Source organism: Bicyclus anynana, chromosome 5 (genome assembly GCF_947172395.1).
Source record: "Bicyclus anynana chromosome 5, ilBicAnyn1.1, whole genome shotgun sequence".
NCBI lineage: Eukaryota > Metazoa > Arthropoda > Insecta > Lepidoptera > Nymphalidae > Bicyclus > Bicyclus anynana.
This window is the reverse complement of record NC_069087.1, coordinates 11,008,379-11,024,497: the sequence shown is the minus strand read 5'-3', so window position 1 is coordinate 11,024,497 and position 16,119 is coordinate 11,008,379. Positions and strand designations below refer to the sequence as shown.

The window sequence follows — 16,119 nt, the reverse complement described above, 5'->3', positions numbered from 1 at the left end:
ATTGACTGCTTCATCCAAAGATCCTTCAGATAGGCATTCTTGCCACGGAATTGCCATCAGATAATTATTTATACTATCATAATTGGCTTTATGAAATTTAAATTTCACCCGAGGTTCGGATGGTAAAGTTCTAATAGTCAAAGAAGCTACGTTAATTAATAAAACCGGGTGAAAGTCGTCTTGCTTTAGTAAAGGACAACTTGAAACCGAGATCTCAACAGGAAAGTTCGCAAAAATAAGATCCAAAGTATTGCCGTTAAGATTTTTGAAAAGCGAGTGTTGATTTAGACCTTTAAAGTTCAGATACTGTACCAATTCCATGCCTATTTCTCGGAGATTTTGTGGAGCATTACTTGCAATGGAGGAACCTTTGGACCACTTTATGAAGGGCATATTAAAATCACCTAAAATCAAAAAATGGTCCTTCTCTATTTTAGTATTTAATTTATGGATTATTATTGAAAAGTCCTCCAGCAAACACGGCTGAATATTTGTGTTGCCAGGAATGTAAGTTGCCAAAATATGAAGTTTACTATTAGTGTGTAAAGAATCAGAGGGGATTGTAATCGCTACTACCTCCAAAGCTCGATTAGGAGAAATTAGGTCAAGAGAAAATGCGTGTAAACTACGTTTGACACATATCATTACTCCACCCCCAGATTTTTTATTGGTAGCTGCGAGGTCCCTATCGTATCTAAATACTTCGTATCTTAAATCGCAGAACTCTCCGTCATGAATACTGGGAATTAACCAAGTCTCTGTAAAAACCAAAACGTCAAAATCGTGGAGTAATATCATCATCATCATCATCATATCAGCCGATGGACGTCCACTGCAGGACATAGGCCTTTTGTAGGGACTTCCAAACATCACGATACTGAGCCGCCTGCATCCAGCGAATCCCTGCGACTCGCTTGATGTCGTCAGTCCACCTGGTGGGGGGTCGGCCAACACTGCGCTTACTAGTGCGGGGTCGCCATTCCAGCACTTTGGGACCCCAACGTCCATCGGCTCTTCGCACTATGTGCCCCGCCCATTGCCACTTCAGCTTCGCAACTCGTTGGGGTGTAAGGGGGAGGCTAGTACCAGTCTGTCTCCCCAATTGTCAACCTCACCTGCTCGTGGTGCACCCTGCAGATGGACCGACGAGGCTCTGGCGACCGACGAATGGCGGTATATCCATTCCCAAAGGCTAGATTATGAAATGCCTCAGGCCGGTGTCGGGCAGCAGCGACATCGGCGCGAATAATCTAGCACTGCGCTGACCAACCCGCATGCCCAGCGTGGTCAGTATCGGGCAAAACTTTGTAGATGGACCAACAAACAAAAACACAGCCCCTAGTCCCCGGCAGCCCCGCTATTCCTGGCTCTGGCAGCGGTTACGGTAACGGCGGGGCAAGGGGTGTTAAGAATCTCCGGAAGAGATTCCGCTGCCAACCCCGACGACTAGACCTGGCAACATACAACGCACGCACTTTGAGGTCCGACGAAAAGGTCATCGAGCTGGAAGAAGTTATGAGCAAGTTGCACTGGGATGTCATAGGATTGTCTGAAGTCCGAAGAGAGGGGGAGGGCTCGATAATCCTTGAATCCGGCAACATGCTCTACTACCGGGAGGGCGACCAAAAGTCCCAGGGTGGTGTCGGATTTATCGTTCACAAGTCCCTCGTGAACAATGTTGTAAAAGTCGAGAGTGTGTCGAGCAGGGTAGCGTTCCTGGTCCTCCGAATTACCAAACGGTATTCGTTGAAGGTTATACAGGTTTACGCACCGACCTCGACACATCCCGACGAGGAGGTAGAGGTATTGTATGAGGATATTTCTAAAGCCATACATGCCTCAAACTCTCATTACAATGTTGTGATGGGGGATTTTAACGCAAAACTGGGCGAACGTAGCGGTTCAGAGATGAAAGTGGGACGATTTGGGTATGGGCAACGGAACGATAGGGGCCAAATGTTGGCTGACTTCATGGAGAAGGAGGGCCTCTTTATGATGAACTCCTTCTTCAAGAAGCCACCACACAGGAAATGGACCTGGATGAGCCCCGATGGTTCCACGAAAAATGAGATTGACTTCATCTTGTCTACCAAACGGCAAATATTCAACGATGTTTCTGTGATCCATAGGGTGAAAACCGGTAGCGATCACCGAATGGTTAGAGGCACGTTGAATATCAACGTTCAGCTGGAACGGTATCGACTGGTGAAGTCTACGCTCCGACCTACTCGTGCCCATATCCAAAACCCCGAGTCCTTTCAACTAGAACTGCAGAACCACTTTGATTGCCTAGCAAATTGCGAAACTGTGGACGATCTGAACAACAGGTTCGTGGAAACTGTCCATTCCGTTGGGTCTAAGTTCTATAAGACCCACCGTACGAAAAGAACCAAAAAGTTCTCAGACCATACACTTAAACTCATGGAAGAGAGGCAAGAAATGAGATTGCAGTCTTCAGCAGATGCGTCAAAATACCGACAAATCAGTAGACAGATCTCTAAGTCGCAAACCAGCGACTTGCGAAACTTCAATACCGAGCGTATTAAAAATGCGATTGAAAACAATCGCGGCTCGAAAGTTTTCGCCAGAGATCTGGCTATTGGACAGAGGCAGCTGACGCGTTTGAAGACCGAGCACGGTAATCTGATTTCATCCAAGCCCGAGTTATTAAGTGAGGTCGAGAAGTTCTATGGACAGCTATACACGACTACCCAGCAGCCTGTTGACAACTTGGCTAAAGACCCCAGAGCCAAGTTGACCCGACACTATACCGAAGATATCCCGGACGTCAGCCTATACGAGATTAGTGTGGCTCTCAAACACCTGAAGAACAATAAGGCGCCAGGTGAGGACGGAATCACAGCAGAACTCCTGAAAGCGGGTGGAAAACCGATACTTAAAGTCCTTCAGCGATTGTTCAATTCCGTCATTCACGAGGGCACGACGCCTGAGGCGTGGCATAGGAGCGTGGTGGTTCTGTTCTTCAAAAAAGGTGACAACACCTTGCTGAAGAATTACAGACCCATCTCGCTGCTAAGCCATGTTTACAAATTGTTCTCGAGAGTCATTACGAATCGTCTCGCTAATAGATTTGACGACTTCCAGCCTCCCGAACAAGCCGGTTTCCGAAAAGGCTTTAGTACCATAGACCACATCCATACGCTGCGGCAGGTTATACAGAAGACTCACGAGTATAACCAGCCACTTTGCTTAGCGTTTGTGGACTATGAGAAAGCCTTCGATTCGGTGGAAACCTGGGCTGTGCTAAGGTCATTGCAGAGATGCCGAATTGATTACAGGTATATCCAAGCGTTGAAGTGCTTGTACGAAAACGCCACTATGTCAGTCCGTATTCAGGATCAGACTACGAGGCCAATCCAGTTGCAGCGAGGAGTGCGTCAGGGAGATGTGATCTCTCCGAAGCTATTTACCGCCGCATTGGAAGACGTCTTTAAGCTTCTGGACTGGGGCGGACTTGGCATCAACATCAATGGCGAGTACATCACTCAACTGCGGTTCGCGGATGATGTAGTCATCATGGCACAGACTCTGGATGACCTTAGTACCATGCTCAATGACCTCAGCAGCGTTTCTCAACAGGTGGGCCTGAAAATGAACATGGGCAAAACAAAAATAATGTGTAATGCTCATGTATCGCTCTACCCAGTTATAGTTGAGAACGCTGCACTCGAAATTGTAGACGAATACATATACCTAGGACATATGATCCAGTTAGGTAGGTCCAATTTCGAGATAGAGGTGAACCGTCGAATCCAACTCGGCTGGGCTGCATTCGGGAAACTTCGCGACATCTTTTCGTCCGAAATTCCTCAGTGCCTGAAGACAAAAGTCTTCGAACAGTGCGTGTTGCCAGTGATGACCTATGGTTCCGAGACTTGGTCGCTAACTATGGGCCTCATAAGAAGGCTCAGAGTCACACAGCGGGCGATGGAACGAGCTATGTTAGGAGTATCTCTGCGTGATCGAATCAGAAATGAGGAGATCCGCAGAAGAACCAAAGTCACCGACATAGCTCAACGAGTTGGAGTAATATATTCCTCTGTAAATCATTTGTTTTCGTTCGCAAACCACGAACATTCTGATAATAAATTTTTAGTCCCTGATTAGCCATTTTTAATAAGTGTAACAAATAATATTGATATAACTAAAAAAAGTATGATATAGTATAGATATTCCATCAATAACTCACTGTAGAACGAAACCAAATGAACGAAACTAATATGAAAGGACTGAAAACGAAACTAATATGAAAGGACTGAAATAGATTGAAAGATGTGAAAAATGTGGCGCTCAAAAGAGGAAATTTCCACATCTCAATGTTAGTTGTGGTCAACAACGAACGTTATTTAGAATACCTAAATATCATCGACAATGCCGAGTTGTGTGTTCAAGAAGTTTAAAAACTATATATACCTACATAAATAAATAATAGAATTAAAGACGAAAATTATGCATGTGTGCGCACAATTTTGTAGCCTATTATTCGGATCACTTTTTGCGGTGATTTTGTAAGGACGTTAATATTAATAAAATTGAAATGCAGTAATTACTTATTGCTGAAATGTATTTTATTTAGGTTTTTTGTATAAAAACATAAAACCTATAAATTGTCTGAAATTACCAAAAATGTCAAAACATAAAAGCATCTTTTAAAAAAAAAATATAGACACGTTTGAGACACGTGATATTTAATTTCTTAAAATGCACACAACTGAAAAGTTGGTGGTGCATGCCCCGGACCGGATTCGAACCCACGCCCTCCGGAATCGGAGGCAGAGGTCATATCCACATGGTATCGTGTAAACAACTTTAATTACTTGAGAAAACACAGTTTTCTTGAAATCACAAACAGACACATATTTGAATGTGTTAAGAGTATAATATATTTCCATTCCAATTTTCAGCCAAATCGCTTCAGTAATCGCAGCGTAGGGAAAGGAGGAACAAACAATACACACACTCACAAATTTTCGGATTTATAATATTAGTGTGATTTAAGAATACCGGCTGGTATCAAAGTATTAGGTATATTTTCAGGGAAATCAGTTTCCACCAAGGTTCTCAACAAAAATGTTTTTGTATTTTTGTCTTGTATCGGGTCTTTGTGCAATCACAGGGCTGATTTATAGAAACAAAAACTGTTGCTGAATGGCATCAAAAAGTATTGTGACGAGAAATTGGAGGGTAGTCTAACGTAACCTCCGTGAAACAGTCATTGTCGTAACGAAGCCTTCGGAGAGGAAAAAAGTCGCGGCTGATGTATTATGTTTCACCGAAGCATAAGAGTAATTTAGCCAACGCTGCATCTATACTAATATTATAAAGCTGAAGAGTTTGTTTGGTTGAACGCGCTAATCTCAGGAACTACTGGTCCGAATTGAAAAATTTTTTCAGTGTTAGATATCCCATTTATCGAGGAAAGCTATAGGCTATATTATCCCCGTATTCCTACGGGAACGGGAAACACGCGGGTGAAACCGCGCGGCGTCAGCTAGTAGCTTCATATGGACACTTCTCAATTTTGAAATAACTAAATTTTTTTATTTCTTTTTATTTAGTTAGATTTATTCACTTTAACAAATTTTAATAAAATTAAAAAGAAGGGTAAAAGAGTGGACCTAAAATGGACCATCTTCTTTACTGAGCGCTTATTTCAAATTGTATTGATATAAAAATAAATGACAAAGGACCTCGCCAGTCTAAGATCTTATAGGATAAATCCTACTTAAATTCTAACCGGGGAACTCAAATAACACTTAGGTCTATAATGATGATTTCTCCGTTATATATCCGAATAATCTTTCTATAGCTTTTAAATAAGCCGCTTACTTGGGAGTCTTAGGTTGAACTTATTATCTTAAATGGAGAGACTAAAATCCTCATCAATCAGTCTGCTGGTAATAGATTGGGACTTTGTTGACGGCTTCTATAAATATTTGTAGCTCTTACTGAAATTACTGAATTCTGTTCATCGATGTGTTATGATGGTACCTACTAAATTTAAGTAATAAAAATAACTATGCTGCCTATCATCATCATCATCATCATCATCATAACATCAGCCGATGGACGTTCACTGCAGGACATAGGCCTTTTGTAGGGACTTCCAAACATCACGATCCTGAGCGGCCTGCATCCAGCGAATGCCTGTGACTCGCTTGATGTCGTCAGTCCACTTGGTGAAGGGTCGACCAACACTGCGCTTCTTTGTGTGGGGTCGCCGTTCCAGCACCTTGGGACCGCAATGTCCATCGGCTCTTCGCGCTATGTGCTCTGCCCATTGCCACTTCAGCTTTGCGACACGTTGAGCTATGTCAGTGACTTTGGTTCTTCTGCGGATGTCTTCATTTCTGATTCGATTCCGTAGAGATACTCCTAGCATAGCTCGTTCCATCTCTCGCTATTTTCGTTTTGGTCACGTTCATTTTCAGATCCACCTGTTGAGAAACTCTGCTGAGGTCATTGAGCATGGTACTAAGGTCAACAAGAGAAAATAAGGTCATCCAGAGTTCTATAATATTTAAGTATCAGGTATCATAATTAATTTTATAAATGCAAAGTATAGCTAGCAGATGCCCCGGGGTTTCACCCGTGTATTTTTCGTTCTCATAGAGATACGGTGATAAAATATAACCTATGACACTCACAAATAACGCGGTTTTCTATTGGTAAAAGAATTTTCACAATCGGTTCAGTAGGTCCAGAGATTACCTAGTTACCCCTACAACCTCACAAACTTTCATTTTCATTTTTTAACTTAAATTCAATATTATGTCAATTATTGGCAATAATTAATTTTAATATAATTATTTTTAGTCTCCCATTTATTTCTTACTTCTTTTTTTTAATTTTTAACAATATAAGTATAAAATACAAAACATTATTAAAAATTTATAAAAATAATAATAATATAATTATTATTATTATGTATGTAATTATTAATTATCTTAGATAATAAAGAGGTAAGATTTATTGGGCAGTGTTTTATATGAAAAAATTTCACAACTTACGTAAATGCAATAAAAAGCACTTTATAAATAGGCACAAATGGGCAAAAAAAATTGACGGGTTGAGTTAATTTTGCATACATAGATAAATACATACATGAAGTTAAAACTTAGGAATACAACTTGGCGGAAAATGGGAAATATAAAAGCTCTGTTATTATACGACAGCCTACACATATTTTTGTAAATTGAACGTAGGCGATGTCGTAGGCTTGGCAAGATGTTTGAGTATCCATAACATATTCTGGTTAAAAAAATGTTATTCTTTTTATAAATTCATTGAATAGGCCGCGGGAAATGAGAAAAACAAATCACTTTTCCACTCGGATTTTATTACGGCACTTATTATGAAAACCGATCTTTCGCCAGTTCCAACTTGTTATTTTATACATATCGACGATGGGAAAAAACTCGCCGCGCTATACAGAATCTTTTACAGGAAAGCCGTTCAAAGTCGTATTTTTTTCATGCAAGTTTGACGGCTTCTGTAAATATAATATAGACTTCTTTACAAAAATATTGGAAATCTCTACTTTGTAAACTGTGGTTAGTTTGTTGTTGTCGTTGTAGCCTATATGCCTTAGATATTGCTTAGTAAGCTTTTCTTTCTTTAAGGAAATTCGCAGTAGAACTTAAGTTGAACTTAAGAATCTCCCATGATTCGGATCATTCTAGATAGTGGTTGTAAAGAAGCCAAATCAATATAGGTATTTTCTGTAGATTCAATAAGTATAATTTTATCGTTTTTCGAATATAGAATCGGCTAATAATTAATTTATTTGGTGTAACGTAATTCAGAGTTGGGGTGCTTTTCATAAATTTGATATTGTTTTCCCGCTTCTTTGATTTGTTTTATTTTTTCCTTTTGATATTTTCTTACTTGTACTCATATTACAATATTGGTTTTTTGGTCCTTGATGATGTATTTATGTTTGCTTAGGTTATTGTGGTTAAATTTAGAATCCTCAATTTCAACGGTCGCAAAAAATTACAATTATCTATTTATTTATTTGGTCAACCAGTGACTGTTGCAGCATTTACACAAATACAATCTAAAAAAAAACAAACAAACACAAGGCTCTGCACAATCAAATGAAGGTAGACACGGCATGCACATTTCCGTAATATTAATATAAATTAACGATTACATAAAATCAGTTTACATAAGAAAAAAAATACATTTTACAGTAACAAGAAAAGGAAACATTTTACAACTACTATTTGAATATACTATATAATACAAAAAATAAAATGGAATTGGTAAAAACAAAAAGAAAAATTAGTTTAGCAAATCTAGTAAAACTAACTTGCGATATGTCCTTGGTGAGTCTATGTGGATATCTATAGACCGACCAAGTGCGTTATATAATTTACATAGCCTAGGCATAGTAGAATAGGCGCCAAAAACAGTTCTAGTGCGTTGCGGTATTAGTTCCCTAAAGTTCATTTTGCGTAGCAGATTTGGTGCGTCAATCTGGTTTCTCAGTAAATTGTATAAGAATGTGAGATCTAATAAGTCCCTTCTTTTACATTACAAATAACAATAAATTAAAAAGTTTCACAGATTAGCGCGTTAAAACAAACAAACTCACTGCACTTTTATTTTATTAATAATAGCATTTTCGTTTGAAACATATCCATAGTAGTGAACCGATCGCAATAATTAATTTAACAAGAAAGTTTCGGAGCAATTTTTTAAGAGCTCTGAGCCAAAGCATTTTTGCCGAAGAAATATATTTTATCCATAGGGACTTTTAACGCTTTTTTCGAGGGCTGCTGCCCCAATTACCTTTTTAGGTTCAATGAAGCGTAGTCGGAACGAGGTGAGATCAATTTTGCGTTTTTTCAAGTTTGGATGGACGTTTCTTATAAAAGATTGTATGAAAGTGTTAAAATTATTACATTTTAGTTAATGAACTTGTTAATATTTAAATTATTGCTACCCGACACCGCAGCACAGTTCCACATTCATGTACCTATATTGTATTTTTTTTTATTCTTTACAAGTTACCTCTTGACTACAATCTCACCTGATGGTAATGGTAAGTGATGATGCAGTCTAAGATGCAAGCGGGCTAACTTGTTAGGAGGAGGATGAAAATCCACACCCCTTTTCGGTTTCTACACGACATCGTACTGGAACGCTAAATCGCTTGGCGGTACGTCTTTGTCGGTAGGGTGGTAACTAGCCTCGGCCAAAGCCTCCTACCAGCCATACTGTACTGTATACTGATTTACACAGTTATTATTAAGCCACAATGTACAGTACGAGTACCTACCAAAAAACATAGGTAAGTATCTAACAATTTCTAAAAAAATCCTGATTCATCTATCCTATCCTACTAATATTATAAACGCGAAAGTTTGTATGGATGTTTGTTACTCTTTAACGCCGCAACTACAGAACCGATTTTGCTAATATTTGAAATGAAAATAGATTTTACTCTGGCATTACACATAGGCTACTTTTGATCTCAGAAAAATCCATGGTTCCCGAGGGATTTGTTGAAAACTAAATTTCTCGCGGACGAAGTCGCGGGCGTCCGCTAGTTCGAGTATGATGTCTAATGCTGTACGTAGGTGAAAGCAAGATATAAAAGCAATTAGGTATTCAATTTTCCATTTCCAGTATTATTTTTCATTCACCCAATTGAAATTATGAAATGAAAAGAATGAAAATTTAACTTCAACATTTTCTAGTTAGCTTTCATGTCTAAAATTATAGACACGTTTTTCTAGATAGTAGAAAAATTCTTTCAATATTTAAATTACTACGACATTGAACATAATTTAATAAATTTTAACATTTATGAGTATTTAATAACCAAATGTAAAATGTAAAATTCGGAAAGAAGGGATATGTTGGTAGGTATATTTCGTAGGTAGACCCGCGCACAACATTTTTTTTAATTATTTACTTTTTACAAGTTAGCTCTTGATTACAATCTCACCTGATGGTAAGTGATGATGCAATCTAAGATGTAAGTGGGCTATCTTGTTAGGAGGTGGATGAAAATCCACACTCCTTTCGGACTTCGTACCAGAACGTTTAATCGCTTGGCGGTACGTCTTTTGTCTTTTACCAATCACTTTGTCGTGTTTTGGCTCATATGTTGATGGATTGTCAACTGAAGTCAACACATTCACTTGTATCATAGAATTAAAATTTTAATTTTAATTAGTATTCGGTTAAAGATAACAGAACACTGAAATACAATATTCTACTTGATCACCTACACCATAATTAATAATGTTTACAAAGTACTGGTATACTCGTAATTCTCATTTCCATGAGACTTTTAGGTCACGGGTTTATCGGAAGATAATTAATTAATTAATAACATTAGTGACAATAGAAAAGTACAAAGAATTTAATAACAAAGTGGTACTCACATGACGGATGTTTCATCATCATAATTTACAGCCGATGGACTTCCACAGCTGGACATAGGTATTTTGCATGGACTTTCAAAACAATGGCCTCGAACCGTCAGCAATACAGCATGTAGCGGCTCCATGCAACCGGTTTGTTGTCCTTGATCCACCTAGTTGGGGGTCGACCAACACTGCGCTTTCCGGTGCGGGGTCGCTTTCCAGCACCTTTAGACCCCCACGTCTATCGGCTTTTCGAACTATGTGGCCTGCCCATTGCCATTTCAGCTTCGCGACTCGCTGAGCAATGTCGGTGACTTTGGTTCGTCTGCGGATCTCCTCATTCCTGATTCGATCACGCAGGAAACCCCCAAGCATAGCTCGCTCCATCGCCCGCTGAGTGACTTTGAGCCTTCTAATAAATCCCATAGTCAGCGACCAAGTCTCGGATCCGTGGTCATTACAGACATCATGCACTGTTCGAAGACCTTCGTCCTTTGGCACTGAGAGATTTTGAACGGTGGTTTGCTCTTTTCTTATTTAACTGACCTATAAAAGTTTATGCTCACATTTCATACATATGTACTATCTACGAGTCTATCATTCCGCGTGTCGTGCCGATATTTGTACCAAAGCTTTTTTGTGTATTGAGCATACAGGACGCGAATTTCAAATTGAAGTGGTGAGCGAATGCGATTGAGCGGACAAAGTAAATTTGTTTCATAATTTTTTCAATACGAGTAGCTCCACGGTAAACGGGTAGGGCTCACCCAAAAGTTATAGGTTCAATTCTTGCCTAATGGACTATTGATTTATTTATTATCCACACCCCAATACAGTATTGTTGACTAATTAGAGGAATATTTCGATATAAAAAAGTATTCGGAATATTAATATATTGTAGTTAGATATTACGATTATTAAGACTATTATAATACGGGAGCAACAATCAAAGACCGCGTCGGTGACATAACTGATTTATTACCAAAGTACCCACATACAACACGCCCCCCCTTAAAAAAAATACTTATACAAAAAAAAAACGCAAGCAATAAGAATAGTAAACAAAAAATAATGAAAATTATAGGATAGATCGTCCAATACAATTTGTCTCAAAATCATACGGAGATACAACTAATTTATATCTCAACATGCAAAGTAAATTTAGTTTTAATAAACGAGATAAAACGTAAACTTAACATTTTCCATATTTCCCAGTAAACCTACCGGCACGCCTGGGGCGTGTGCGCGGTTCGTCTGTAACATTAATCGGAGGCGGAAATGGTTCAGCAGTGTCGCATACATTTACACCAGATGTATTAAGTACATTCGCACCTGACGGCGCCGAATCGACGTTGGAATCGGGTTGACCCTCCTCTGGCTCATTAAACTCATTAGAGGCGGAGCTTTCAATAGCAGGAACGGAAGAGTATCGAGCTGGCTTTCTCACTGATAACAGCTGATCTATGTGACGTTGGAATTCTCGACCGTCAGACGTGCGTACTCTATAAGTACAGGGGGTCTCCCGAGCCGTAACATCAGCTGGTAACCATTTGTCCTGCCTCGGACTGTAATTACGGGCTAAGACTGCACTACCGACCTCCACGCTCCTGTCCAATCCAGGTTTTTGCTGTCCCGATTTATCTTGAGAAGTTACCATGCGATCCGCCGCAGACGGTTTCAGCACATCGAGTCGCCCGCGCAGGCGCCGGCCCAGGAGGGCGACAGCTGGCGCGACTCCCGTACTCGCGTGTTCCGCGTTACGGTACTGGAATAAGAATTTGTTGACCGCCGTATCAATATCCATACCTTCATGCACCGCTTTCTTCATAGCCTTCTTCACGGACTTCACGGCGTTTTCCGCGGCACCGTTTCCCGCCGGTCTGTATGGACTGGTTATAGTATGTGTAATTAAATTTTTACGCATATACTCGGCGAATTCGAACGAACTAAATGGAGGGCCTCCATCGCTGACCACGACCGATGGTAATCCAAAACGTGCGAACAATTCGCGTAGCTTACCTATAGTGGCTGTGGCTGTGGTACCATCGTTCATTTTTTGTACTTCAACCCACTTACTGTGAGCATCCACCGTGATTAAATAACGCTTACCTCTAAATTCCGCAAAATCAATATGCAAACGGCTCCAGGGGTTCGCCGGGAAAGCCCACGGATGCAGCTGGGCACGCGGCGGCGCGTCGCGCTGCTGGCAGCATGCGGAGCATTCGCGGGTTAAACTTTCTATTTCAGCATCTAGCTGAGGCCAGTAAACATACCCCCTAGCGATAGATTTCATCTTTACGACGCCCAGATGCCCCTCGTGAAGTTCGCGTAGCACCCGGCGTCGCAGCACCTCTGGTACCACAACCCTATGATTGTATAAAAGGCACCCCTTTTCAATGCTTAGACTGTCCTTGCGGTAAAAATAAGGTTTTTCGACTTCTGCTACTTTGGAAGGCCAACCGGTTTCCACATATCGATAGATATTTTTTAAAACACAATCATTCACGGTATTTCGCGCCACTTCCTTAGCGGAAATCGGGAATGAGTCTTCAACGTAATTTATGTACGCCATTGGTTCCATTTCCGCCTCTCTACGTTCATACGGCAAAGGCAGACGCGATAAAGCGTCACTACAGTTGTCCTTAGATTTTACAAATTCAATTTCAAAATCATACGCTGCTAATCGTACCGCGTATCTCAACAATCTACTGGCAACTGTTTGTGGCAACCCTGATTTTGAGCCGAATATAAACACAAGGGGTTTATGGTCAGTCTTAATAATAAAATTACGACCGTACAAATAATGATGATTTTTACTAACCCCACTGACAATGGCTAAGGCCTCTTTATCTAATTGACTATACGCGCGCTCGGCCTTATTTAACGTCCGCGACGCGAAACATATAGGGCGCTCCTCGCCATTCGGGTAGCGATGTGCTAGTGTGCTCCCGATGCCGTACGAACTACTGTCTACAGATAGCACCAACGGCAACGTCGGGTCGTAATGAACAAGAATATTCTTATTTATTATCATATTCTTAATTGTTTCGAAGGCTTTGTCACATTTTCGCGACCAATTCCAACTAATATTCTTCTTCAACAACTCGTGCAAGGGTGCCAGCACCGTACTGATGTTAGCCAAAAACTTAGAGTAATAGTTGACCAACCCCAAAAATGAACGCAACTGTGGTACATCGGTTGGCGCGGGTGCGTCGACAATTGCTTTAACTTTGTTCGGATCTGGATGTAATCCGTTTTTATCAATAACAAAACCAACGTAGGTTATACTATCTTGTAAGAATGAACATTTCTCATACTTAATTCTAAGACCGACATCACGTAAGCGTCCCAAAACGCGTTTTAAATTAACAACATGTTCCGCCCTGTCCCGGCCGGTCACCGCGATGTCGTCCAGATAAACTACTACACCGTTCAACCCACGCAGGGTCTCCTCCATGAACTTTTGAAACTTCTCGGGAATGCAATTCAATCCATATGGCGTGCGTTTATACACAAACGTACCTATGTGTGTTGATATCGCGCTATAGGGCTGAGAATCTTCATCTAATAGTAATTGCTGATACGCGTTAGTGAGGTCGATCTTAGAAAACTGTTGACCACCACTCAAAGCGGCAAATAATTCTTCGATTCGTGGTAGTGGGTAGGGCTCCCGTAACAATTTCGGGTTTATGGTCACTTTGTAGTCTCCACAGATGCGGATTTCACCCGACTTTTTAATTACCGGCACGATTGGGGTTCCAAAATCGGAATAATCCACTTTAACTATGGTACCTTCTACCACGAGCCGATCCAACTCTTTCTCGACTGGCACGCGTAAGGCTAAAGGCAACTGTCGCGCTTTAAAAAATACCGGAGTCTTATCTTTGAGTTTTAATGACATCCTTACCGAACATGTACCTAATCCAGGCGCGAACACGGTAGGAAACTCTTGACGCAGACTCTCCACTATGGTGTCATTTCTTAAATTACAAAGAAAATCATTAATTTCTAACGCATCAATTTTTAAATGACGAAGCCAAGAACGACCCATCAGCGGAGGGCCCCCGTCCTTAATGACAAATAATTTCAGTTGACTCGCCTTGTACGTTTCCAGTGTGACGTCGACTAACAAATAACCTACCGGTTCAATTAAAGTTCCCGTATAGGAACGTAAACGAACATGATTTTCCCTTAATGTACAATTTTTAAAATATCGCTCATAACAGTCATAGTTAATCGTAGATAACTTACTGCCAGTGTCCAGCTCGAAATCCAAATACATTTCGTTTATCTGTATACGCACACTATATGGGCGATCACCTAGGCCGCACACTTTTAAACTAAACATTTCACTTTCCGATGCACTATCACTATCAAGATATTGAATTTTACCCCGTGCGCGACCTTGAACTTCACTGTCGTTAGTTCCGCTCCGTCTCGCGCTCTTCGCACCGCACGACGAACGAACGTGCCCCCTGCGCCCGCACCGCCAGCAGGTCACCGCAGCCGACCAGCCGCGCGCGGCGCCGGGGCCGCCACCGCCACGGCCGCGCGCAGCGCGACCCTCTGCCGCCACCCGGAGCAGGGGCTCCGCCGCGGGTGCACACTCTCCGCCAGCCGTACTCGATGACACACTTGCTTGCGCGTGTCTATCCGCCGCCTCAAGCGCGAAAGCCAATTCCACAGCTCTCTTGTAGGTCAATTCGGGTTCAGCAAATAAACGAGACCTCATATCGTCACTAGCCAACCCGGATACGAATTGATCTCTTAAATTTTCTTCGAGATTCGATCGAAAATTACACGTACTCGCTAGATGTTTCAGTGCTTGAAGGTATTGACTGAGTGGTTCGCCGGCCCTCTGTCGGCGCAAACGAAAAACATGTCGCTCCGCTATGTCGGATCGTTTCGGTTCAATATGTTCGCCGATTAATTTCACCAAATCCGCGAATGTTTTTGTTTCCGGGTTATTAGGAGCACACAAATCACTCATGAGATCATACGTAGGTTGGCCCACCACCGTAATCAACGTTGCGACTTTTAAATCATCGTCGATTTTATTGAGTTGAATGAACTGTTCCACGCGTCGTATGTAAGCCGACCATTTTTTGCTATTTAAATCGAAGCACTCGATTTTTCCAATAGGCATTTTGAATGACACTCACAAACACAAACACTAGGTATAATTTTTCTCGTCGCCAGTTAGATATTACGATTATTAAGACTATTATAATACGGGAGCAACAATCAAAGACCGCGTCGGTGACATAACTGATTTATTACCAAAGTACCCACATACAACAATTGTAAAGTTTTTTTTTATATGAAATAGGCTCGTGCTTGACTACGATCTCACCTAATGGTAAGTGTAGATGCGGCCTAAGGTGATACGCGCTTGCCTAGAAGATGCCTATTCACTATCACCTTAAAGATGCCCAAGTTTTATTAGTTTTCCAAGTATTCTTTTAAACATTTGTGTATCGTGGTGGGCTTAAACTCCACATACTTCTTCTTTAAACAGCGAGGCCTAGCCTTTAGTGGGACGTTAAAATAGTATTTTATGTATGATGATTCTTTTAAACATAACTAAAAAGCAAAAATACATTTATGCACTGCCGACGTTTGCACATTTGTAGAATTTGAAATGCTAATGAAACACTTTTTTGCAAAAGTTGTAAAGTTTGCTCTAAGCTCAGAATATTTTTCACTTTTCTCTGGA

The 16,119-nt window shown here is 40.9% G+C and overlaps 1 protein-coding gene across 1 annotated transcript; it reads right to left on the bottom strand.

Annotated features, from left to right (window-relative positions):
• Positions 1-11,595: 11,595 nt before the first annotated feature.
• LOC128198129 (uncharacterized protein K02A2.6-like) lies at positions 11,596-15,549 on the bottom strand. Its single transcript, XM_052881867.1, has one exon. It carries the CDS (start codon positions 15,547-15,549, stop codon positions 11,596-11,598), a length of 3,954 nt encoding a protein of 1,317 aa, XP_052737827.1.
• Positions 15,550-16,119: the final 570 nt, after the last annotated feature.